This window comes from Lolium perenne, chromosome 6 (genome assembly GCF_019359855.2).
Source record: "Lolium perenne isolate Kyuss_39 chromosome 6, Kyuss_2.0, whole genome shotgun sequence".
NCBI classification, from domain to species: domain Eukaryota; kingdom Viridiplantae; phylum Streptophyta; class Magnoliopsida; order Poales; family Poaceae; genus Lolium; species Lolium perenne.
Genome location: NC_067249.2, coordinates 111,383,701 through 111,411,085, shown reverse-complemented (window position 1 = coordinate 111,411,085; position 27,385 = coordinate 111,383,701). Strand labels below are relative to the sequence as shown.

The following is a 27,385-nucleotide window of genomic DNA, read 5'->3' as shown; positions in this document are numbered from 1 at the left end:
TTGATTTATTTGATTTTGTCTCATGTGATCAATTGGCGGCCATCAATTTCCTTATTAGTTGTGCCTCAAATACTAAGCTCAATTTGCGCCATTAACATGATAACATCCCTTTACATATGGAGAAAATTTAGAGAAAACACCTAAATATAGCGATTTTTTGTTAAATTTTATCATATTTACAATAGTTTTGTGCCATATACATCCGAAATCATATAATCTCCGACATTATTTTTTACAAGAAGAAAGTATGTAAGTAAAAAGAAAAAAAAAATCCGCTGCAACGCGCGGGCATTGTGCTAGTCTCAACTTAAGAAAGTTGTAATTAAGGGAGGGTGTTAGAAATAGTATTTGAGTCGGTTGATTAGACTCGTATGTATTCAGGACTTTTCTCTATCTCTCCCTGATGTACTCGTATATAAACCAAGACAGAAATACAAACTCGGTATCCGAGTAGAATCAAACCTACTTGATCTTTTACAAATCATACAAAGAGCGATCACCGATAAGGATGTTATATTCCAAGAAAAGAAAAATGAGTCTAGCTAATTTAGTTAGGGAAGTGAATGCACAACTCGCCATCTAATTTAAGTCCCCATAGAGAACGATTTGTGTTCTTAAATTTTTTTAAACAATCGTTTCAGGGGCTTTCCCTGCTGATTTTCTGTAAAAAGAATTCTATAAACTCTATCACTCTGCTCGTACCAAAGCTCCCAAGAGACGAGCATGAGTAGGAAGATAAGTATTATTAGCGTTCGTTCCCTGAAGGTCCAACTGCACTCCACACAAAGAGATGTCAATTTTAACCATGAGTTCCTCCAGCCCCAACCAATCCCTGACCATCTTCCATATCTGCTTGGCGTAGCGGCACTTGAATAGGATGTGCACCACAATTTCTGAGTCTTGCTTGCCAAGTTAGGGTATCTTCAACGGAACGATGTAAACGGACGCTGAGCGACTGGCCCGAGTCCGGGCCGCCCGCGGAGACGCAAACGCGGTGCATATTTGCACCTATGATGCATTGCGGCGGACGCTGCGCGGACGCCCCAAGTGACCGCTCGCTTTTTCACCGGGCCCGCCTGGCAACGAGCCATAGGGCTGTATCGAGCGCATCGCTTCCGCGTCTGCACCGCAACCTTCACCATCAATGTCGCGGCTACCTCTTCTACACGCGCACTGGCGGACGGCGACTGGGCTTCTGCGCCGCCATCAATGGCATCGTGTCCCGCGCACATCCAGCCTTAAAAGTCCACCGACTAGGTGTTCCATGTCTTTTATTGGATTTCTGATTGCGGGTTTATGTTCTGTTTTTTTTTGCAGGAATAAAAATAATTTGTACCCATGGGGCATTAGCTTCTAGTATGTTGATGGTACATTTTTATTTCAAGAAAATGAGACTAAATTATTTGTCAATCTGAAATGGGGATTAATCTGTTTTAAGCAAGTTTTAGGTATGAGAGTTAACTATCATACTAGATGGACCTAGCGCGCTCTGCGGCGCCATCCTCCGGTACCAACGTTTAATTTATGCGGCATGGTTGTTTTTTTGTCGGCATGTATTCTGTTCAGAAAAAAGCGACCCAAATTTTCCTAGATACAATGTATGAAAACGCATTTTAGTTTGGTATTCACTTGTGGCCAAGTCACTAACTACAATCATCGAAACACCAAAACATTAGAGGTCGATGGTAGTCCAACCTTGCTCCTACAATCGTGTGGGACAATATGCACAAGAGGCAATATGAGTTTGATGGGCAACAGTGGCAAACAAAAACAATCAAGAACTGGTGTTATTTTGTTGCCACCCTCAATACTTTCTCAAATCTCTAGCAGGCAGAACATATCCATCGACCTTCCAGCCTAGGAGCAATTTTCATCCCCACCACCACCAACTTTCTTGTTCATGCTCCCCGTCTAGAAGAGAAAATGGAAAGTTGTGCAGCAAAGACGAAGCAATAGTTCAAGACTAATTGTATTCAGAGATTTCTAGTGATTGAAAAAGGAGGAGAATGCACTATTATGTACCTCAAATGTGTGACAATATGATATCACCAAAAATAATATGCAAAACAAAGAGTAAATGATAAACAGGAAAAGGACTGAAAGTGGGCATGCTAATCTACGTCCTAACTGCCCAGCAAATGTACTATCCAGTCTTTACCAATAAAAGGAATGGAAAATTTAGTAAGCATAATCAACATTGCGCTCCATGCAGTCCATTTCCACTATTAGCTTATGAGCTCCTGTATTGCCACGCCACATAATATTTTCACTACATTCCACCTCAATTGCTTTATTTGACTTTCAGAAGTTACCTTTAAGAGGAACATGAGAACCCCTTTTAACATGTACACCATTGCATGAATCACATTCCTCTATTATTAGAAAAATAAAAAGAGGAATCATATAGAAATAAGACTGAACATATATCATGTACAGCTGAGCATTGGTTTTAGACTTCTACTTAATTTTTATGTTAAAATCAATTTAACATCCATGAGGCATTCAAAAAACCAACTCAAGGGCCAGGCTTCTAAATACCCCTTTCCCCATAAAATTTACCTGAGCACATTATGACCTCAGAAAATTAACCATGTGCAAAGCTCCTTATACACGAAAATATCTATGACAACAGTATGCAGGACACTAATCTTAGCAAAAGCAAGTACCTGAACAGATCATGAAAATTAAAAATAGAGCATCTACTCAGCGAATTGCGCAGGAAATACCTATGATAATTGTATGCAAGCCATCGGGCGTAATGTACTTTGGAGAACTGGCCTCTAAGAATAACTTCAGATAATTCACTTTGTTTTCCTGCGCTTAACTATCGTGTGTGTTGTACTTTCGGATTAGTACCGGCCTCTAAAAGTAACTTCAGAAGAAAAAAAGTTTGACTATCATGTACAACTTTTTTCTTGCAAAAACGATCATGTACTGTTGCAAAGAATAGTTATTATCTATAAACCGCAAAATAAGAAGCACTCAACTTCTGGATCCCCATTAATTAATTTAGATACATTTTCTTATTAGATGTAGTTCTTTCCTTGTGAGAAATCACATAAAAATAGTACAAAGAACAAACAATCTTGTGATAGAACTACGGCAAATCAAAAACTTTCCCCTTTAAGCATCTTTTCATGTTTCTAGGGTCGCAACTACAGATATGTATTGAGCAATTTTTTTGAAAGAAAACTACGTTAAAGATTTGTCTGGGGCATAAGTAGTTATCTCGATGTAGCAACATCGAATAATCATAATATTTTTCAAAGAAGAAAAGGAAAAAAGAAATGAAGAATTAGCATTGGACTAACCAACGTAGGTATTAAACCACTTCATGATGTAGCAATCTTTTATGCATAGTCCATACTTCGCACACTCTGTCTAGTTACTTTCCACCTTTCTTTCTTGTGCCTACAAATAATAACGGATAGACTATGCTATAAAATCAGTGAAATAAAAATCAGATGCTATATATTTTGAAACAAATGTGCGGTTTGCTCAGACATATTTTTTTGCAAACAACTCTTGCTGTATTTCTTCCACAATCTGAAAGCACAATAAGATGTACATCTAAACACTGGAATTTGACATCACTACAATTTAGGCTACGCCATTAAGACACTTAGTCTCTGAAATATAATGTACGTAGGGAAGGACTTTTCTCTGTAAGACACTTAACAAAGAATGCAACTTCTCCATGAGTCTCATACAAACTAAGATTCAAAACGATTTCTCCAACCCCTATACTCGATGGCACCTATGTCAGTATCAAGGTAAGAAAACAACCTTATATCCCAATGCATTGACAGTGGCATCAGATGCTACTCACTACTATGTTCTTTTGTATTGAGCGATCTAGACCCTTCAAGGCCACGGGGATCACTTGCATCAGCATCTGTGTTTCTGGTTTACATAGCTACATGGTTAGTACTTCATACATTTATCTAGCTTGATAATGCTAGCCGACATCTCCATCTAATTCAAATATCAATTTGCACCAATAGAATCTCTGCTGGTAGGTGTATTTTCAAAGCTGCATCAAGTACATGAAAAAATTGCTCAACTAAGCCTTTAGGCGCCCTATGTCATCTGAAGTAAAAAAAATCAAAGGATACACAAGCAAACAATGAAAAATTATGAGTAGGAGTAGAAGTAATTACCAGTAAATCTATACCCTCGAGTTGACCGAATAACATGACAGCAAACTAATGGTAAAACTATTATTACAAAATATAGTTCTAGAAAAAAAAATCTCTACAGCAATTTCCAGGACATAAGATAACAAACATGTTAAAGGTTTCTTGTAGTTTCTCCACAAAAAGATCTTGTCATCGAGAAAAACATTGGGCATGAATTACAAATTTTTGGAATTGCTACCAAATCGGTAATTTAAGCATCAAGAAAAAACAAAATCTCCCATCTCAACCTCTTCACTTCAATATCAAAATGATCTACTGCCAACAGATTACCTAACCTCCAAATCACATACGGAGTATTGCAGGTTCGGACCTTTTCTTCCCTAAATCAAATCATAAATCTATTGGGGGAAACAAGGAAAAGCTATAGATGTGAATAGTTTAATGGAAAAAGAAGAAACCACAGATACAGGGTCGAGGAGGAGGAGGATCTCGCCCGGAGCATAGGCCCTCTACTCGGGCGTCCTGCGTGACGGCGATGGACACTGGGGTGGTGGAATATTGACCCTCGGCATCCTTGTCACACGGCCACGCCTCCTATAAGGGAACTGGCAGCAGAACAACCTTGGATGACCTCGCCTACACCCCGGACCGATCAGGCCCGCCTCCATCAGCCGTCGCCTCCGCAACCTGCCGCGTTAAATGCTTCCTATCCTCCTCTAGACGGAGCCAGCAAATCCTCGTTGCGGGTGGTGACGGTGGTGGGGGTGTCTTGATGGTTGCTGCAACTCAGCGGGGGAGCATAAGAGGCGGCGAAGGCAGTCTATGTGGCGAACAGAAGAGGATGCAGGTACCTGATTTTTTTTCTTTTAACGGGAGCGAGCCTAATTCTACGGTTGACAGAACCGACATACAGAAGGCCAGTCAATGCCCTACACACAGAGACTGAGAGACACCAACATGCACGCATGCCCACGCAGAAGGAAAGCGCTCCACAGACTTGCCAACATGCCCACAGGTGGGGCCGGCGACAACGACCCGCCGTTGAACCAGAAGCGCTCCCAACCCTAGGAGCTTAGTGCTCTTTAGAGATAGCTGTCCACCGTACAAAGATCCTTGATATTGAAAAGTTGTTCAAGAACTTAACGTTTATATGAAAATATTTAGTTGGTAATGTCTACACTTAGTTACAGTTGCTCATGATTTGTAGCTCTGCACAAAACTGTTTTTTTAATAAAATTTAGCCTCTTAAACTATTGAATATCCAAGCCGTCACCCACGCAGCTGACGCAATATTTGGAGCTTTGGGACATCATCCAAGCCGTCAACCTGGCCCCTGAGCAACCGGACTCCATTATATGGACTCTCACTACCGACTCGACTTACAGTGCTAGCTCTGCTTACAAGGCACAGTTCTTCGGTGGTCAGGCTAGATTTCTCGCAACAAAGATTTGGGCTGCTCACGCCGAACCGAAGTGTAAGCTTTTTGGATGGCTTGCCCTGCACGGAAAGCTGCTAACTGCTGATATGCTCGCCATTAGGGGCTGGCCACATGAACCTCTATGTCCTCTATGTCTACATGCGCCCGAGACGGCCAACCACCTATGCAAAGATTGCCCCTTCACTATAGCCATTTGGAACCGGATGAAGACCTGGGACAATGATGACAGCCCTGATAATCGCCACGTCCACCAATCCATCACTGAGTGGTGGGATGACTTGATCTCTGGAAAGGCTACAAAGGAACAAAAACGCATCAGCGGCCGGTTCCTATATGTTCTTTGGAATGCTTGGAAGGAACGAAACAGACGCATTTTCACTGGGCGCCGCCTTACCTATCTGGAGGTCGCCGATATCGCAAAGGAAGACGTCCTCCAGAGGGATCGTGCCATCAACGGCTTCGGGCCGGCCATACCGGCCGACCCTGACTGACCTTTTTTCTCCCCTCTTTCTTTTTCTTCTTTTTTCTTTGCGTGGTTTTCTGGGGCATATTCCCACCTTAAGCTAAATATGCCCTATCCTGTACAGTTTGGTCGGTTTTTCCCCCTTGCTTAATGAAAAGGCAGTGCTCCTGCCGGTTGCTCCAAAAAAAAAAAACTATTGAATATCTACTTTTATGGTCCACCAAGCATCTGTTTACGATCTGTAGCCACTTGGTCACTAACCAAGTGAGGATGGAATAATGGACATTATTTATGATATAATTGCTCCCTTTAATGTTTCCATGGATGCAACTGAGGTTTCAATCAGGCCTATGATATTTTACGACAATGCATAGAACAATAGAGCTCCAAGCACATAAGATTTATGTAGTTTATGTACCTCGGTCTTCTGTCCTGCACTCCGACTGCATTTTATTTTTCTATTTTACCAGAAGTGAGATGAGAGGCATCAGTAATAGGTATGGAATTTAACCAATCTCACGCGAGACTTGGTACAATTGCTGTATATGAGATAGTCTATGGTTCAAAATATGAATTTGTTTATCTAGCATGAATGTGCCATTGAGGTTCTAACCTGCATTTTGGGGATTTTTATTGATTAATTCAGTAAAGTTCTCCATATAAATGCATTCTGACTGCCCTGCTTAAATTTGAAATAGTATGGCCATTCGATCATGGTAAGAAACTCGTTTGCAGAAATGTGAAATAATCAATTTATTTCTTCCTGACGATGCATAAATGTATTTGACGCTCTTAAACGGTAAAGCAGAAAATCCACTTACCAGACCCAGACCACTTCTTTGACGCTCTACATTTCTGAACCATTATTATCAGCTCAAGTCATGCGGTAGCAACCTAAATAGAAAGCAAACCTCATATTCAGCTTGAAACGATATTAGAAAACACTGGAAACAAAGAAAATGTACCTTGCTAACATGTCTATAGTGGAGACAGATCTTTTACTTAGTGCTTTCGCCTCCCACAATCATCATAGCGACATGAGGATGGATATTGATAAGATGTATATAGTAGAGACAAATTTGTTACTTGTTGCGTTCACCTCTCAAGATCAACCTTGAAACAAAGTTAATTAATAATCTGCTACTGAAGGCCTCCTTACAAAAAAAAAATCAGCTAACAATTTATAGATGATTACCATTGCTGTATGTACTAACTTTCGTCTTACAATTTGGAAAGTCTTATAAACAATCAAATGTTCTATCAAAGGCTCCCTAGCTAGTCCCTTAGGGAGGTGTCGTGTTGTGAATATAAATAATAATGTCTGAATCTAAGCTCCTTAAAATGTAGCTTGCAACAACGAAACAAGGGATATACCTATGAAGAATATTCAACGAAATGCTCATCAACCGAGCAGTCCATGGCAGGGCCTCGCTCAGCCGCTCTGTAGCCTTTTTCTTACATAAGAGCATGAGTAATTTCATAGAGGCTCTATCTCCTCAATCTCTTGCCTGCAATGTCAGACCTGTCGAGCTCCTTGTGACAGCCTGCCGTCCAGGCCCGCCGCCTATTCCAGGACAGCCAGAGGCGTGCCTCTACTATGCAGTCGATGACACCTCACAATCAGTAGATCCTTGCGGAGCATGACACCAACCGCGACGCAACACAGATAAAACAGGAGGCCGACCTGTAATGCAGCCGCTTTGTGCTCCTGTTCCATCAATCTCGAATCCCTCTCTGTTCTACTTCACCTCTGAGGTCCATACTCCATACCCACCATCCACTCGATCAAAACTCGTCTGCCTCTGAAAGGCATTGGCTTCAGAGAAACGGACATCCACTCCAAACTCTTCCTCCTCTGCGATTTATTGGCTAAAAACAAAGGGGCCTAAGACTTGGAAAAACAGAAACAAAATTAAACCAAATTAGAGAAGAGATGGAATTCGCCTGGGGCTTTTGACCATCTTTGTAGCCATGGCAGCGGTTGTCATCGTCCACAGGCTGCGGCCATCATCGTCGGCCTCAATCTGGCCGCACGGCTAGGGTTTGCCGCCGCCTGATTTGGGTTGGAGAGAGAGAAGGGGAGATAGAGATGGGCATGGCAGGGTTGCCTCATCCCGGCGCCGGTGCTCCATATCGAAGCGGAGGTCGAGGCGAGGGCGCTAGGGCACGGCGACGGCTCGGTGGAGGGCTAGTGGCGCTGGACTGTGGAGGAGAGGAATAGAAGTTGCCGACTGACCTTTGCCAACCTCACATGTACAATGCGGTGATGTCAGCCTTCCCTTAGAGATGCCATGTCAGATTTTTGTTTAGTTGGAGGAGAGAGAATGAAGAGAGAGAAGGTTGTCTTCCCTTAGCTAAGGGATCATCTCTTAGAAAATAAGGGAAGACTATTTTCTCCATTGTATCATATATGTCTTCCCTTAGCAACAAATTTCCTACCAAAATTTAATTATTCATATTAATTGCTAGAGATGGCTGTAAGAGATAATGCATTGTATGACTTATATCTAACGTCTTCTCTAACTGATGTGGCGGGGTAAGGGAAGGTATGCCTTCTCTACCATTGTACATGACAAAAGCAATACCGGCATCCCGTGTCACGCAACCTGGGCAGGGAACGAAGACGAACCGACGTACACGCACACAGACATGCGGTGAAAAAAAGTGAACACACTGGCAGGTGGGGCTAAACCGAGCGGAAACGGTGGAGCAACCACAGGCTCTCAAAAGGCTGGGAGCTTAGAGCTCTTTATAGATGAGGCACTTAGTCTTAATAGCATGGAGGAAGAGGATATCCTTCCTTCGGTTCATACATTCATGTAAATGAGTGGACTGTACATTCATGTAACATTGTGAAATCCTACAACTGTCTGTATCGTGTGTCTTGTCAGGATTTTTCACATCAATCAGTGTTACAGTGTACCTGCAGAGGTCATCTTTTTTTTGCTACTGATTCATGTCCATCATGTGTACATGACTAATAGACATTGTTACTTCTTAGTTCCTTTGTTCATTGCCGTTTTCGGCTTGTTAGTGTTTGGGCTTTTGCATTTTTCTTGTGAACTTTTTTTATTATGAACCAGGTTTTTTGGCTTTCTAGTATTTGACTTCTTATTTTGAAATTTTAATAATTAATCTTTTTTTGTTCTGTTTGGATTCTGGTGTATAAGTAAGTTGTAGCATGTAATTCTATTTGCATTTGTTTTTGATTTTTCGAGAATGTTCTTTGTAACACTAGTAACTTTTCAATGAAGATGTTCGCGAGCACCATCATTGTACTGGACCTGGCATTCCCTCTGAATGCAACTTCTTTGGAAAGTAAAAGTTTCTAATTCTAAATTCACACATACCCGGAGAATATCGCCGCCGGACCACCTGTGAGAGATTGCATTGATTTGTTTGGGAAGAAGGAGAATGGGTATTGTATCATGAAGTACTTAGCCTACCTTGCTTGCTACGAAGTTAGCAGACCCGGACAACTACAAGGATATATGCAGTCTTAATTTTTTTATAAACTCCCTGCCATGTCATGTGATTATGACTTTGGGTGTTCATACATAACACGCTTACAAACTGAAATCTTAACCGGCAAAACCCTTGCCATAATTCATGTCTTACTGTTGACTTATCAGAATTTTTCACATCTACAAAAGGTCATCATTTTTTATCTTCTACTGATTCCGTCGATCATGTACATGACTTGGTTTCACTGAGTTTTTTTTTTGTTTTTTGCGTTTTTTGAAATTTGTACTAATGAATCAGGGTTTTCAACTTGTTAGTGTTTGGGATTTTGCATTTTCAAATTTTGTATTAACTAATCATGGTTTGGGGCTTCTTAGGATTTGTGATGTATAAATTATAAAATTTATAATTCTCCTTGCAGTTGTTTGAGATTTTTGAAGATTATTCTCAGCAACATCAACAACTTTGTAATGCACCATTCGATACAGTGACCATGAGCTTTCACTCTTGACGGCAACATGGAATGTGTATTGTTGTTATTCAAAATGTGTGCTCTCGCTACCTTGGCGGCAACGGAAGCTAGCTGCACCACCATACGAGCTATGAAGATATAATACATGCAGTTGTTCTTATAGCCTCCATGCCATGTCATGTGATTGTGACTTCGATGACAACCCCAACAGCAGAAGTAGTGCAACCTAATGGCCTATCCACGTGCTGAATACTAAGAGCATCTCCAGTCGCGTCCCCCAAACCGTCCCCCAAAGCGCGCCGGATTGAGCGTTTGGGGGACGTGTTTCGTTCGTGCCGCCTTTGGGGGACGTCGCTCCCCAGTCGCGTCCCCCAAACAAAAATTCAGAAATTTTAAGCTTAACGAGATTCGACTAAGATTCGTCCAAACTTACAAGATTCGAACGAAATTTGACTAAATTTAAACTAAACCTAATCTAGAACCACTTGCGGCGGCCGGAGGCGTCGTAGTACTGCTGGAAGTTGTACATGTCGTCGGTGACGACCTCCTGCTTGACGCGCTCGCCGACGGGCTCGTCGACGGGCTCGTCCTTCACCGCACCGCTTGGTCCTGCCTCGTCGTCGTCGGTGAGGTCCACCAGCGGCTTGCCGGAGTCACGGATGGACAAGGCGATCGCCGCATCGAGGTCGCCCCTCCAGGCGTCCTTGTCGTCCATGGACGCCAAGAACGTCGCCGCAGGCACTGGCGATCCTCGGGGTCGTCGCTGCTGGCGATGAGCCGCTGCTGCCGCTCATACTCCGCCAGCAGCGCCGCCTGCGACGCTTCCTCCGGCTCTTCCTTCACCTCCGGCTTTGGGATGAGGAGGGCGCCGCCGCGCCTCCATTGCTGCCGCCGGCTGCCGCTGCCGCTGCCGCCACGCCTCGTGTTGACGGGCGTCGCCGGCTCCTCCTTCACCTCCCGTTTGGGAACGGTGTACGGCGCCGACCGGTAAGACGAGGACGGCGTCGATCGCGCCGGTCCTAAGGAAGAAGAGTGCAAGGAGGACGAGTATGTCGTCCTCCTCGGCTGCCATTGAGGAGACGGCGGCGGCGACGACGGCATCTCCAGCCTTGGAGCGCTGTTGCGGATGCCGCGGATGACGTTGTCGAGGGTGCGCCCCGGAACGCCCCAGAACAGGGCGCGGTCGTCCTTGTTCCAGCTATTGGGGCCGCCGACGAGCCCCTCCGTGTTGTGCATCTCGATGTCGTACTTCGCCTTGAAGTACGTCGTCCACCAGGCGTCGTTGTTGTCGACCGCCCACGTCGGATCCAACCGCTCCTGGGCGGTGAGTTGAGCCCGACGGGCCTTGACGGCGTCCCACCATTGGTCCATGCGCGGCTTCGGCGGTGGCGGAACGCCGATGCCGTTCACGGCCATCTTCCAGCCGCCGTTGCTTGGCAGCCGCATGTCCGGCGGGACTGGATACCGGGCGTGGTACAGCGCCCACGCCTCCGCCACGGTGAGGCTGCCGCGGCCGAAGCCGTTCGCCGCGGTGATCTTGCGGGAGGACGAGGTCGACATTTTTTGGAGAGACGAGGAGAAGATCTGGGAGGGGGGAGGCAGCGGCGATTGTGATGAGCGGCGAGAACTGCAGGGCGTCTTAAAACAGCGGCGGCAGCGGGTGGTTGCACGCAATAACTCCGGCGCGGACGGCCACGCGGCCATGCACGACGAGACGCGTCCCTGCGTCGCCTGGGAAAACAGGGATGCCATTAACGTCGCTTGACCAAAGGTAGGCGACGGGGTTTTAGCCTTCTGTGCCGCTGACGAGTTGGCCCCGCCACTCCCCGCCTCGCTTTTCGTTGTGTCCGGCGTGCCCGGTGCGTCCCCTGTAGGACGGGGACGGGCTCGGGGCGCCGGACACCGAATGGGGGCGCGCCGGATAAAAATGGGCTTTAGGGGACGCGGCTGAAACGCATTTTCTGTCCGGCGCGCCCCAAATCCCTTTGGGAGACGCGGCTGGAGATGCTCTAACCGCAGCTAAACACCCACGGTGGCAACCGGCGAGCAACCGCGCTGGCCACGTTGCCGACAATTTTTTTGTAGGACGCAGATTGCTGACATGTACGTAGTACTAGATGGGCAGCGCGCTTCGCTGCGCCGGCTGCCAGGCGTGCTTCCGTGCCTCGTCTTTGGTGTTCACAGTTTCGTTCGTACGTTTGTGTGTGAGGACATATCCAACGGAGCGGCGTATATCGGATGGCCAAAAGTGATCACAAATGTCCGTTTGTATCGACACGTGGAGGAGTGGTTTTGCCGGCGCCTCAGGCTGCTGTCCAGTCAAAGAACCTCCCACTGGACACACAACAACGTTTGCCCGATCTGGGCCTTTTGTGATATACTTAAACAGATACTTAACCAAGTTAGTCTTGTTACACCACTCAACATTCATATGCGCTTGGTACCTCTTAAGCAAAACAACATTATGCGGAACAACCCACCTATTATTCAAAACGTGACCATCCTTCACAACAGTCCGTCCATCATCACGCCTCCTATAAATAGGATAGCCAGACTGATCAACATGTGTCTCCTCACAAAAAGACTTCGGAAACCTCTTCGAGCAAGCACCATCTTTCATACACGGACATTTCCCGTTCATCCTACCACAAGGACCATGCACCATAAACTCATCGACCAAAGCATATGCTAGAGGATCTTCCAACACATCAGGCAACTCAGCTGACACAATGCCATCGATAAGCTGTGCTGAAGCCTCTCCAATAATCTCATCACTCCGCTGCTGCTGACGATCCAACCAAACCAATATGTGAGCATGAGGCAAACCCCTTTTCTGGAACTCAACGGTATACAGAACTGCAACAAATACCAAACGAAACCAATCAGCAAAGACCATTATATAAAAATTAAAAAACAATGGAAGACACCCAAAAAAAAAAAAAACACCTGCACGCGTTTTCCCGAACGCCGTTCCATTCTTCACCTCACCATACAGCTGATCAAGCTTCATCTTAAACACTCTGGAAACAATATCCGGTCTGTCTGCCGGCTTCTGACCAGGCTCAGACCTAAGAGCATCCGCAACCTCATCCCATTTAGGATTACAGGTAAAGGTCACAAATAAATCAGGAGCGCCATAAGAACGGCAAATAGCCATCGCATCCTGATAATTTTGTGCCATGTACCGCTTAGAACCAACGAAACCAGAAGGCAAAACAACCTTAACACCAACACTCCTGCCACTGGCCAACCCCTGTCCCACAGCATCAGTAAGCCCTGGTATGTCTCACTACGGAACTTGTCCTGATTTTTAAGGATAAAAGAAAGCCTATTCGATTCAACACATGCAAAAGCATCAACACATGCCTGCTGAGAAAGCCGCCCACGACAAAGATACGGAATTGCCTGACCCTTCCTATAACAACATCGGTAAGCATAGTATTCCAGCATACTAACTTCTGACCTGCCCCCTGCCGAAGCGTCTTCAGGCCCCATATAACTAATACCCAAATGAAAACCCTTGTCGCCATAAGGAAAAAGCAGAGGATATTGGAGAGAGATCAAAGCAGGATGCAAAGGAGATATCCGCTTCAACCGACCATCCTCCAGCTCAACGACAATATCAAACTTACACCTATCAGCATCAAGATCACCCACGATAAGAGCCGCTAACTCAGGAGCGGTAGGAGGACTATAAACCCTCGGATCATCCGAAGATGAACCAACAATTCGAAGCCTAAATGGCGCACCAGCAAGCTCAACCCGTTCCCGAGAAACGCGGATCATTCTAAACTGTCTGACCAACGCATTACAACTATCAAGCATAGCAGTAAGAGAAACAACAATGTCCCGATCAGGAGCCGCACCACTATCCCCCTCAACCCCACTTCCACCCTCACCATCAAATACAGCCATTCGATAGTCAATCTCATTATCGGTATCATAAATATACAGCTGAGCAAACTTCAGCGATTTATCAGGCGCGGGAACCAGAGAACCAATATGATGCGAAGGAAGGCAATTAATACGAAAAACATAAGGACCCCGCCCCGTATTTATACTATCATCAACCTTCACCCCCAGAGAAGAAAAGGCAAACATGCTATTGTAAGACCTGATCAACCGCATGAACTGAGACGACCCAGCTCCATCACCAAACCCAATCAACCGATCAAGAGGAGCCGGCCACTGCCTATACGGTTCCAACCATACCCTACCACCCTTGCAGCAACGATTAGTAAACATCTTCCTTTTATGGAACTTACTCAACTGAGTAGCCCGCTCATTATACCAAAAAAAAAGCCTTGCAATAAGTACATGTATATTCAGGGCTACCGAGATACAACCTCCCACGAAAAGAAGCTGCAAAAAAAACAACGAACACAGTAAAGCAGGCACGAAATAGAAAGCATCCCAAAATAAAAGAAACCAAAAACAATTAGTGACAAACAAACCTTTCAAAAAGGCAATATAATCTCGAGACATTCTAACTGGACGACCAGTTTTCAAAACGGGAGGCCGGACACCTAAAATCCATATACAGTGCACGCTTAGCAGCCAAATCCAAAACAAAACGAAAAAGGAAACAGGAAAAACATAGAATTCACCAAAAAGATAAGGCCTCCTCCGAACACGACGACGCCTTCGGTTCTCACGCGCCATCTCTACGGACAAATACGGGAAAAAAGATCCCCTACAACAAACACCAAACCCTAAGAAACAAAAATGACAAACAAAATGAAAGAAAAGAATCAAAGAATAATACCAGGAGGGCGGGACGAAGGGACAGTAACAAAAAAGTGCGGCGAAGGCGAAACCAAAGGAACAAACCCCCGACGCCTACACGGCGAACACCTAGAAACAATACCCGGAGCACCCGAGTTTGCAGAAGATGGAACCAACCGCGGAGCCACACGCCGCTCCGTACCACCGTCCAAATCCGCTACGGAGAACACAAACTGAATAAGACAGAGCCAAAAGAAAACAGAAAAAGAACAGCACACGAAACATACCCCGACGCTTCCTCCCCGACGCCCGCGACCCACCTGTACCGGCGCCCATTGCGTACAGCAAAACAGCTAGCCCAGAGAAACTAAAAAAAACACTAACCCACCATCAACCAACCCAAAAAGACATACCTAAATCCAATTCCTCTCCTAACCAACAAAGAGAGGAACAACAAATTCTACAACCACCATCTGTAACATGCACTCCGATTACCAACCCACCTTTTTAACTAAACTTACACAACCGCATCACGACCCAAATAAATAAGAAGTCCACGACATCATGACCAGAACCAAAAGCAGCAAACACCGTCTACCCTCGGACACCACCAAACCTGAATGAAATTCAGAACTCTAAAACTACTACCAGAAACATGCACTACAAACCCCGCCACAAAATCGTAATCACCAGGCCACAACGGAAATTCAGCGAAACGAAACCTATCATTACTATTTTCATAAAACACACATTAGCTAGCAAACCGTAACTGTAGCATCCAGTTCAACCAATTCAACTAAAACACACACCGCATGCACTGTATTAGCACTGAAATAGGCTGCAGCTTTAAAAATAACAAACCTAAAATGAGGACACGAATCTGAATATAAACCAGATTCCTACCTCTCCACATAAGCAAGCAAAATCATAATACGAAAAGTAGTATATTTATTTTCATAAAAGCACACATTAGCTAACAGGTCGTAACTGTAGACTCGATTTCAGGCGCTTCAACTAAAACGCAGATTAAAATGTAGCAGATGAACAATAAAAACACGAATCTAGCATGCATTATATTAAGGGTGGAAATACAGGAAGATCAGCACACAAATCCAACCAAGCCGGTCAACAACTTTATACAAAGAACAACATAGCAAAGAGCGACAGAAATATTAATACCGGCGAAACAGTCAGTGCATACAACCACATCGATACAGATGCCGATTAGAAGTTCATGTTTAATTATCCACTTTAGCAAGCCCTGCAGAAGTTTACTGAACATGCCAGCGGTCTGGCAAATATGCAAATTTTTCCTATCAACATTACTACCATATGTGATGTTTATTTCAGCTTGCAGGTTTTCTAAAAAGACACATGCATATCGGCAGCAGTAAAGCAGCCTGACACAACAACAAACACTGCCAATAAATTCAGCTATAGGACACGCTCTTACAGGCAAATTCAGGGGCAACTTAATCAGGCCTTTCTCACTTCAATGATGACATGAGGTACTACGATTCTACGAATCTCAACTCAGGTACTAAACGTAGCAGCATGTCAGAGGGGGAAAAAGATCTCACTACAAAGAAGAGAGAGCAGCAGGCAGTTCCAAAAAAGAAAGAGCAAAAACTGAGGAAGAAGGAAGGTACGTACCTGAGCCCCGACGGAAACCAGCCGGCCGCGCCGGCCGCTCCAGGCGAATGAACACGCGAAGAAGATCACGCCAAAGAAACAGCCCGTCCAGAACGAAATCACGGAAAAAAAACGTGATTAACACGAGAGTAGGCAAGATTAGTCAGGGAAAAGAAAAGAAACAGCAGATCCTTAGTCAGGGAAAAGAAAAGAAACAGCAGATCCAAGAACAAAGGACGGCCGGAATCGAGACCAGCGAAGAATCGGCCGGAATCCAGACGCAATCTCGCACGCGAAGAGGCAACGAACACACAGTCGGTCAAACCCCACCCCACCGACGGAGAAGATAAAGCAGGCCCGAGAAGAACACGCGGAAACCATGCGCAAAACGGGCCAGGCCCAAATGGAGGCACATACACCGACACTGGGCCCCACGGCACCGTCCAAACGCTGAGGAAGCTGGGATTGCAACGGCTTTACCTTTTTTTAAGAATGTTGCACGCCAAGAAACGCTCAGCACAATGTTTCCAAAAGCAAGTCAGTGCAATTGTTAATCGCCATGTCGATGTCGTGTAATGTTTAGCATCCCACGTGGACATGACCGGTCAAGATAGTCAAGTGGCAACCCGCAAAAAAGGAAAAAAAAAAAAAAAAGATACTCCATCCGTTCACTTTAAAATCGCGGAACAAAAATTCCGAAAGCGCAAAAAAAACATCAGGATCACATTCGTCATCCTCGCGTCCGTCTTCCCCGAGTCACTCAATCGATGGCCCGGCAGTGAAAACGTGGTAGGGTAGTGTAATTTGAGGGTAATGCGTAGGACACATGGCCGGCCTTTCCATCAGTATAGTTGTACAATCGATATAAGGTACATGTTAACGAGCCTACCGATGATGGTCGCCCACAAGCAGAAGCACAACGAGAGAAGGCAGCGCAAGGAAAGCAAGCGCTACCCGGCACGTGACTACATCCTCCGCTGAGTTGTATTCGTGCAGGCCGAATCCACTCTCCGGGACCGCGACAGGCGACGCGGAGACCGGCCCTGATGGGCACCGCACAAATCCGACTACACGGAGGCAGGGAGTAGTGGCCTCTGGTCTGTACGTACCGCCTCCGGCAAGAGGTAACCGCCAAAACCATAGCCAAACCAATACTCCTCGTTCGTTCGACTTGGATGATGATACTGCTGACAATAACTCTTGTACTCGCATGCCGCGTCTGGATGTTCCGCGTTTTGATGGTGAGAACCCCAAGCTTTGGCAGTTGCAGTGCGAAGACTACTTTGAGATGTACAACACCTCGCCCCATCTCTGGGTTCGTTTGGCCTCTCTGCAGTTCTCGGGACCAGCTGCTCATTGGTTATCATCAGTATAGAATTAAAATACACCTGGAGTGAGTTTAGTAGAGAGGTGTTGCTCAGATTTTGCAGGACCCAGTATCAGTCGCTGATTCGTAAGCTATACGAGTTGGTTCAAACAGGAACTGTCGAGGAGTATGTACGTCAGTTTGCTGAATTGATAGATCAACTGGTTGCTTATGAAGAGAAACCTGATGTTCTCCACTATGTTACCAGATTCATAGATGGACTGAAGCCGGCTTGCGCGTAATAGTGGCTGTGCAATTACCTCAGGATTTGGAAACAACATACACAATTGCTTGCGTTCAGGAGGAAGTGCCATACAGTTTACCTGCTCATAATTCTAGCTCATTTCCTTCTCGCCATTTCTCTTAAGTACTGGTTTCAGCTCACGGGTTCCTGAAAAGAAGCGTGCACCTGATATCAGTCGAGTCTCTGATCCTTCCAGGTCCGCAGAAAACAAATTGGCAACTCTCAAAAGTTACAGAAGAGCAAAAAAATCTTTGTTTTACATGTGGCGAAAAGTACTATAAGGAGCATAGGTGTCAGTCGATGGTGCAGCTCATGGTGCAAGAAATGTTGGAGTGCATGCTTTCATCTCCTGAGTCAAGTTATGATCAATCCAATTCAGCTGATGACATGGAGTTGATGATTATTTGTAGATGAGAGTAAAGCTGTGGCCCAAGAACAATCCATTGTGCTTCACTGTTCTGTTCAAGGAAAAGAAGTGGCGAGGGCGCTCCTCGGCAATATCCACCTTTAGGGGCTTAGGGTTGACGAAATCTTGCATGCTGACACGAGATATCGGATACCAAACAGACAGGGGGAGAGATTTACCCAGGTTCGGGGTCCTCGATGAGGTAAAACCCTTACTTCTTGCTTGTCTGATCTTGATTATCGAATATATCGGGTTACAATAGGGTAACCGAAGGCTCTAAGTATGATCTCGTCGAGAGGCTAAGATTCTAAAGGTCCTAGCTCTAGACTTGCGATGAATCTATCTATTGAAGTTGTGTCCCTCGGCAGCCCCTCTCCTGACCCTTATATTGCAGGCCAGGTCTCGAGAGTTCTGTCTGGGTTCGACTAGGTTACAAAGAGTTCTACTTCTAATCTTTCCTTGTTTAACATATGTTTCCTTGTTCGTTAAGAATCCTTCTTCGGAACCGACGTATTGGCCCATCTTGGTCGGTAGATGATCTTCATGGGCTCCTAGTTGGGCTCCTGTGAGAGACGAGTTCCGACCTCGTCAGAGTCGATGAAGGCGATGTCCACAGGCTTTGTTACCTTATTGAAGGTGTCTTGGCTGCGTATCTCCCACCTCATGCCAGATGTTTTGGGGGAAACCCTAGATCTAGTTCTCCCGGGTCAGGCGATGGCGGTACTCTTGGTGTCGCTCACCCTCTGGTGGGGGGCATCATTTTAGAATACGTGATGCCTAGAGGGGTCTGCTAGTGGAGCGGTATTTCATCTACGGTGTTCCAAAACCAAAAGTTACTTGCAAAAATGTTTTGGCTGGCAGATCCTATTTCTCGGTGGCTATCAAGGCCAACGGACAATCTTACGCCATGAATTAGTAGATACTGATACGTCTCCAACGTATCTATAATTTCTTATGTTCAATGCTTGTTTTATGACAATACCTACATGTTTTGTTCACACTTTATATCATTTTGATGCATTTTCTGGAACTAACCTATTGACGAGATGCCGAAGTGTCAGTTCCTGTTTTCTGCTGTTTTTGGTTTCAGAAATCCTAGTAAGGAAATATTCTCGGAATTGGACGAAATCAACGCCCAGCATCTTATAATTCCACGAAGCTTCCAGAACATCCGAGAGGGACCAGAAGAGAGCCACAGGCCCACCACACAGGTGGCCAGCGCGACCCAAGGGGGGCGCGCCCCCCTATTGTGTGGCGCCCCCGCCAGCCTTCCGACTCCGCCTCTTCGCCTATAAGAAGCCCCCTGACCTAAATCTTCGAGACAAATAAGCCACGGTACGAGAAACCTTCCAGAGCCACCGCCATTGCGAAGCCAAGATCTGGGGGACAGAAGTCTCTGTTCCGGCGCGCCGCCGGGACGGGGAAGTGCCCCCGGAAGGCATCTCCATCGACACCACCGCCATCTTCATCACCGCTGCTGTCTCCCATGAGGAGGGAGTAGTTCTCCCTCGAGGCTAAGGGTTGTACCGGTAGCTATGTGGTTAATCTCTCTCTTCCATGTACTTCAATACAATGATCTCATGAGCTGCCTTACATGATTGAGATTCATATGATGAGATTTGTATCACTATTTATCTATGTGCTACTCTAGTGATGTTATTAAAGTACTCTATTCCTCCTCCATGATGTAATGGTGACAGTGTGTGCATCATGTAGTACTTGGCGTAGTTTATGATTGTGATCTCTTGTAGATTATGAAGTTAACTATTACTATGATGGTATTGATGTGATATATTCCTCCTTTCATAGCTTGATGGTGATAGTGTGCATGCTATGTTAGTACTTGGTATAATTGCGTTAGTCTATCTTGCACTCTAAGGTTATTTAAATATGAACATCGAATGTTGTGGAGCTTGTTAACTCCGGCATTGAGGTGCTCTTGTAGCCCTACACAATTAATGGTGTTCATCATCCAACAAGAGAGTGTAGAGTGGTTTTATTATGTGATCAATGTTGAGAGTGTCCACTAGTGAAAGTATGATCCCTAGGCCTTGTTTCCAAATACTGCAATCATCGCTTATTTATCGTTTCATCGCATCTTTACTTCCTGCAATATTACTACCACCAACTGCACGCCAGCAAGCTATTTTCTGGCACCGTTACTACTGCTCATATTCATTCATACCACTTGTATTTTACTATCTCTTCGCCGAACTAGTGCATCTATACATCTGACAAGTGTATTAGGTGTGTTGGGGACACAAGAGACTTCTTGTATCGTAATTGCAGGGTTGCTTGAGACGGATATCTTTGACATCTTCCTCCCTGAGTTCGATAAACCTTGGGTGATCCACTTAAGGGAAAACTTGCTGCTGTTCTATAAACCTCTGCCCTTGGAGCCCAACACTGTCTACAGGAAAAGAAGCGTGAGTAGACATCAAGCTATTTTCTGGTGCCGTTGCCGGGGAGGAAAGGTAAAAGGCACTCACACTTTGGTCCCAGGTAACTAAGTTATTTTCCGGCGCCGTTGTAAGTGCTCGAAGCTATTTCCTTTAGATCCTGCAATTGCATCTTTTTATTTCTTGTTTTTATTTCACTAGTTAGGCATAATGGAGCAACATGGAGCTTTTTAATCTATTTCCTGAGTTAAGACATAAATGGTGTGTTGCAAAAATTAAAAAACCTATGGAACCTTATTTGCATGCTAATGGGAATGTTATTAGTATGAATACTTTGAACACTATTGTTGCTAATGATATAGAAAGTTCTAAGCTTGGGGAAGCTGGTTTTGATGAGCTTGATATTTTTAGTCCCCCAAGCATTGAGGAGAAAATTTTCTTTGATGATACTTTGCCTCCTATTTATGATGATTATAATGATAGTGGTCTTTTGGTGCCACCTACTATGGAGGATAAAGGTTATTATGATTACACTATGCCTCCTATATTTGATGATTATGGTGATGAATTTGCTCCCACTATTACTAATAAAATTGATTATGCTTATGTTCGGAGTAGTAATTATTTTATGCATGAGACTCATGATAAGAATGCTTTATGTGATAGTTATATTGTTGAGTTTGCTCATGATGCTACTGGATATTATTATGATAGAGGACAATATGGTTGTAGAAATTTTCATGTTACTAAAACACCTCTCTATATGCTTAAAATTTTGAAGTTGAGCTTGTCTAGCCTTTCTATGCTTGTTGCATTATGCTTCATGAATTTGTTTATTTACAAGATTCCTTTTCATAAGAAGTGGGTTAGGCTTAAATTTGTTTTGAATTTGCTTTTTGATGCTCTCTTTTGCTTCAACTCTTATTTCTTGCGAGTGCATCATCAAAATTGATGAGCACATCTTAATGGCTATAAAGAAAGCACTTCTTGGGAGATAACCCATGTTTTTATTTTACTACAGTACTTTTGTTTTATATTTGAGTCTTGGAAGTTGTTACTACTGTAGCAACCTCTCCTTATGTTATTTTATTGCATTGTTGTGCCAAGTAAAGTATTTGATAGCAAGGTTCATACTAGATTTGGATTACTGCGCAGAAACAGATTTCTGTCTGTCACGAATTTGGGCAAGGTTCTCTGTAGGTAACTCAGAAAAATCTGCCAATTTACGTTCGTGATCCTCAGATATGTACGCAACTTTCATTCAATTTGAGCATTTTCATCTGAGCAAGTCTGGTGCCTCTAAAAAATTCGTCTTTGCGGACTGTTCTGTTTTGATAGATTCTGCCTTTTATTTCGCATTGCCTCTTTTGCTATGTTGGATGGATTTCTTTGTTCCATTAACTTTCAGAAGCTTTGTGCAATGTCCAGAAGTGTTAATAATGATTGTGTCACCTCTGAACATGTGGATTTTTATTATGCACTAACCCTCTAATGACTATGTTTTGAGTTTGGTGTGGAGGAAGTTTTCAAGGGTCAAGAGAAGAGGATGATATATGATTAAGAAGAGTGAAAGGTCTAAGCTTGGGGATGCCCCCGTGGTTCACCCCTGCATATTTCAAGGAGACTCAAGCGTCTAAGCTTGGGGATGCCCAAGGCATCCCCTTCTTCATCAACAATTTATCAGGTTTCTTCTCTTGAAACTATATTTTTATTCGGTCACATCTTATGTATTTTACTTGGAGCGTATGTGTGCTTTTATTTTCGTTTTGTTATTTTCATTCTGTGAATAAATTCATGCTTGTGTGGGAGAGAGACACGCTCCGCTGGTTCATATGAACACATGTGTTCTTAGCTTTTAATGTTCATAGCGAAGGTTGAAACTGCTTCGTTAATTGTTATTTGGTCGGTTCAGGAAATGCTACATGTGGTAGTGGTATAATGAAACACTTGCATAATCTTGTAGATCATTGAGCTTTGATAACTTGATTCTTTGCAAACGTTTTGAGGTATTTAGATGGTAAGGCTTGCTGGATAACAACAACAACAACAACAACCAAGCCTTTCAGTCCCAAACAAGTTGGGGTAGGCTAGAGTTGAAACCCATAAGATCTCGAAGCCTCATGGTTCCGGAACGTGGATAGCTAACTTCCACGCACCCCTATCCATGGCTAAATCTTTGTCGATATTCCAAACCTTCAGGTCTCTCTTAACGGACTCCTCCCATGTCAAGTTTGGTCTACCACGACCCCTCTTAACATTCTCATCACGCTTTATCCGTCCGCTATGCACTGGCGCTTCCGGAGGCCTCCGTTGGATATGTCCAAACCATCTAAGACGATGTTGGACCAGCTTCTCTTCAATCGGTGCTACCCTAACTCTCTCCCGTATATCGTCGCTCCGTACTCGATCCTTTCTTGTGTGGCCACATATCCATCTCAAAATGCGCATCTCTGCTACACTTAACTGTTGGATATGTCATCTCTTCGTTGGCCAACACTCAGCGCCATACAACATCGCAGGTCGGATAGCTGTCCTATAAAACCTGCCTTTTAGCTTTTGTGGCACTCTCTTGTCACAGAGTACGCCAGAAGCTTGGCGCCACTTCATCCAACCAGCCTTGATTCAGTGGCCCACATCTTCATCGATATCGCCATCCTTCTGCAACATGAACCCCAAATATCGAAAAGTGTCTCTCTCCGGTACCACCTGCCCATCAAGGCTAACCTTTCCCTCCTCGTGCCTAGTAGAACTGAAACTGCACCTCATGTATTCAGTTTTAGTTCTACTAAGCCTAAAACCTTTCGATTCGACAGTTCGCCTTCACAACTCTAACTTTCTATTAACCCCCGTTCGGCTATCATCGACTAGCACCACATCATCCGCAAAGAGCATACACCATGGGATGTCTCCTTGTATATCCCTTGTGACCTCATCCATCACCAAATCAAAAAGATAAGGGCTCAAAGCTGACCCTTGGTGTAGCCCTATTCTAATTGGAAAGTCATCAGTGTCGCCATCGCTTGTTCGAACACTTGTCACAACATTATCATACATATCCTTGATGAGGGTAATGTACTTTATTGGGACTTTGTGCTTCTCCAAGGCCCACCACATGACATTCCGAGGTATCTTATCATAGGCCTTCTCCAAATCAATGAACACCATATGAAGGTCCTTCTTTTTCTCCCTATATCTCTCCATCAGCTGTCGTACCAAGAAGATGGCTTCCATGGTAGACCTCCCAAGCATGAAACCAAATTGGTTTTTGGTCACACTTGTCAACCTTCTTAAGCGATGCTCAATGACTCTCTCCCATAGCTTCATAGTATGGCTCATCAGCTTGATTCCACGGTAATTAGTACAACTTAGAACATCCCCCTTGTTCTTGAAGATTGGTACTAAAATACCCCGCCTCCATTCTTCGGGCATCTTGTTTGATCGAAAAATGAGGTTGAAAAGCTTAGTTAGCCATACTATCGCTACGTCTCCAAGGCCTCTCCACGCCTCGATGGGGATACCATCAGGACCCATCGCCTTGCCGCCTTTCATCCTCCTTAACGCCTCCTTAACCTCAGACTCCTGGATACGTCACACAAAGCACATGCTGGTATCATCAAAGGAGTCGTCTAGCTCAATGGTAGAGCTCTCAACCTCTCCATTGTAAAGGTTGTCAAAGTACACCCGCCATCTACGCTTGATCGCCTCATCCTTCACAAGAAGCTGATCATCTCCGTCCTTGATGCATTTGACTTCGTTGACATCCCTCGTCTTCCTATCCCTAAACTTGGCCATCTTATAGATGTCCCTTTCGCCTTCCTTCGTGTTTAAACGTTGGTAGAGGTCCTCATACGCCCGATGCCTTGCTTCACTCACCGCCCGCTTTGCAGCCTTCTTCGCCACCTTGTACTTATCCATGTTAGCTGCACTCCTGTCTAGATATAGGCATCTGAAACAGTCCCTTTTCTCCCTAATAACCTTCTGGACCTCATCGTTCCACCACCAGGTATCCTTAGCTTCCCTTCTACTTCCCTTAGTCACCCTAAACTCCTCTACAGCGACCTTCCGCAAGCAGGTCGCCATACTCGTCCATATCATGTTTGCATCGCCTCCTTCCTCCCAAGGGCCCTCCTTAATAACCCTCTCCCTGAAAGCCTGGGATGCCTCACCCTTGAGCTTCCACCACTTTGTTCTAGCGACTTTGGCGCGCTTACCCCGCTGGACACGGATCCTAAAGCGAAAGTCAGCAACCACCAGCTTATGTTGAGGGACAACACTCTCTCCAGGTATCACCTTACAATCAATGCAGGCGCGTCTGTCTTCTCTTCTAGAGAGGACAAAATCAATCTGGCTAGAGTGTAGACCACTACTGAACGTCACTAGATGGGATTCTCTCTTCCTAAAGAGGGTGTTAGCTACGACCATGTCATAGGCTAGAGCGAAGCTCAGGACATCTTCTCCTTCTTGGTTCCTGATGCCATAGCCAAAGCCCCCATGCACCCTTTCAAAACCTGTGTTAGATGTACCCACATGGCCATTGAGGTCTCCTCCTATGAAGAGCTTCTCACCAATAGGTACCCTCCTAACCAAGTCCTCCAGGCCTTCCCAGAACTCCCTCTTGGTGCTCTCATTGTGGTCTACTTGTGGGGCATACGCGCTGATAACATTGAGGACTAAGTCCCCAACAACCAGCTTGACAAGGATCATCCGGTCCCCTTGCCTCTTGACGTCCACAACTCCATCCCTGAGGCTCTTATTGACCAAGATGCCTACTCCATTTTTGTTTGAAGTTGTCCCCGTGTACCACAACTTGAAACCGGTATCCTCCACCTCCTTCGCCTTCTGTCCCTTCCATTTGGTCTCTTGGACACATAGGACATCAACACGCCTCCTCACCGCTGTATCAACTAACTCCCGTAACTTACCTGTCAGGGACCCTACGTTCCAGCTACCTAAGCGTATCCTCCTAGGCTCGGCTAACTTCCTTACCCTCCACACTCGTCGAATCAAATGCGGAGACCCTTGCTCATTTTTCACTACACCGGGGCGTCGGTGCAGCGCGCCACTAAGGATGCGGCGACCCGACCCTTGCTCACTTATCACCGTATCCAGAACAAGATACGGCGCGCCACCAAGGGGGTGACGGCCCGGCCCTTGCCCATTTGACACCACACCCGGGTTCCGATGTGGCGCGTCGCTAAGAGGGTTACGCCCCAACGAGGTTCCTTTGGGTTTCATCTCCATAAGAGTGGCTGGGTTTTTTACGTTGGCTCGCCTCGCCTATCACAACCCTCCTCCTTTACCCGGGCTTGGGACCGGCTATGTTGAGACAACATAGGCGGAGTTAAAGGCTTGCTGGATAAATAAGTTAAAATTAGTAGTGGATTGTTGTCTTTAAGCTTGTGCCGTACTACAAACTCTATTTAAATAGTTGAAGGTGTAGTTGTACTTGATAGCTTTCCATGTCTGAGAGTTCATCGTAATAACTAAGTTGTGCTGAAGGTCGAGGGAGCTAGCGGGGTACTTGTGCCACCGTGAACGGCCCTCCTTGGAGTAAATTTTAATCATGCTCTTAATGATGAACCTGCTAGTTGTTTGCAATAAGCTTGTGAGTTCTTTTTGACTAATGTTAAGCTACGGTTTTTGGCACTTCCACCATCCAAATTTGCTAGCCTCTTCGGTGCATCGTGCATTGCCTTTTGCTCACATTGAGAATTGTGCATACTTCGCCGGTACATCCAAACCCGTGGGAGAACTTTCTCTTGTTCTCCTACACATAAGCCCATACATCTCCTCAAAACAGCCACCATACCTACCTACCATAGCATTTTCATAGCTGTTCCGAGATATATTGTCATGCAACTTCCATTTTACATTACATGTTGTCATTTATCATTTATATATTGCTTTGCATGATTCTATACAGCTGATGTGTGGTTTACCCATGTTACGCTAGATCATTGCACATCCTGCTACACTGGCAGAGGCATACAGTTTCATACATCATGTTTTATTCATTATGAGTTATTTGTACCAAAAAGTGTGTTGTCATATTAGGATGTTGCCCCTAAAAGTGAAAAGAGCCATGGAGCCATCAAAAAGAGAAAAAGAAAAGAAATAAAAATACAGAAAAGAAAAAGAAAAAGAAAGAAAAAAAAGAGAAGAATAAAGAAAAAGGGGGCAGCATTACTATCTTTTATCCACACTTGTGCTCATGTTTTAGCACATATACTCCATATGAGAGAGTTTTCATGTTTTACTAGTATAACTATGTGGGGAATTTACACTATAGAACTTGGGTTGTATATTCCAATGATGAGCTTCCTCAAAAGTGCTCTAGGTCTTCGTGAGCAACCAAGTTGGATGCACCCCCACTAGTTCCATTGGAGAGCTTTCATACACATATAGCTCTATGTGCATCCGTTGCATGGCAATCACTACTCCTTGCATAGCTTCGATCATAAGGCATCCTTTTGTCGAATGATCACTTATAGCTTTGTAAGACTTTCTTCCATTTGGCCTTCCAAACCCCCATTAACGTTCTTTATGCCATAACATCCTGGTGCTAATACCAAATGCTTGCGCTCACCGGTTAAGTAGACTTAGAAACAGTTTATTCATGACGTTCATGTTTATGTTTAC

At 44.8% G+C, this 27,385-nt stretch overlaps 2 protein-coding genes and 1 long non-coding RNA gene across 7 annotated transcripts; all 3 read right to left on the bottom strand.

The window, feature by feature from the left end:
• Window positions 1-1,090: 1,090 nt before the first annotated feature.
• On the bottom strand, window positions 1,091-8,312 carry LOC127326571 (uncharacterized). Of its 5 annotated transcripts, none has more exons than XR_007867988.2 (5): window positions 7,415-8,309; window positions 7,006-7,153; window positions 6,862-6,934; window positions 3,312-3,411; window positions 1,096-2,312 (listed from the first exon to the last, which is right to left on the bottom strand). It is a non-coding gene; the product is annotated as an uncharacterized lncRNA (long non-coding RNA). The 5 variants fall into 5 exon arrangements; XR_007867989.2 differs by having other exon boundaries at window positions 1,099-1,911; XR_007867987.2 differs by lacking the exons at window positions 1,096-2,312; window positions 3,312-3,411 and adding exons at window positions 4,042-5,871; window positions 5,972-6,498 and having other exon boundaries at window positions 7,415-8,312.
• A 1,769-nt stretch (window positions 8,313-10,081) lies between these two features.
• LOC127326446 (uncharacterized) lies at window positions 10,082-16,773 on the bottom strand. The gene is made up of 3 exons (XM_071822249.1): window positions 16,353-16,773; window positions 10,717-12,830; window positions 10,082-10,085 (listed from the first exon to the last, which is right to left on the bottom strand). Exons 2-3 carry the CDS (start codon window positions 11,724-11,726, stop codon window positions 10,082-10,084), a joined length of 1,014 nt encoding a protein of 337 aa, XP_071678350.1. The 5' UTR covers window positions 11,727-12,830; window positions 16,353-16,773.
• A 7,561-nt stretch (window positions 16,774-24,334) lies between these two features.
• On the bottom strand, window positions 24,335-24,826 carry LOC127326538 (uncharacterized). Its single transcript, XM_051353383.2, has one exon. It carries the CDS (start codon window positions 24,824-24,826, stop codon window positions 24,335-24,337), a length of 492 nt encoding a protein of 163 aa, XP_051209343.2.
• Window positions 24,827-27,385: the final 2,559 nt, after the last annotated feature.

What these genes read in the sequence shown, in the direction of transcription:
- LOC127326446 (XM_071822249.1), bottom strand. Translation starts at nt 11,726, where the DNA reads ATGGCATCCCTGTTTTCCCAGGCGACGCAGGGACGCGTCTCGTCGTGC.
- LOC127326538 (XM_051353383.2), bottom strand. Translation starts at nt 24,826, where the DNA reads ATGGCGACCTGCTTGCGGAAGGTCGCTGTAGAGGAGTTTAGGGTGACT.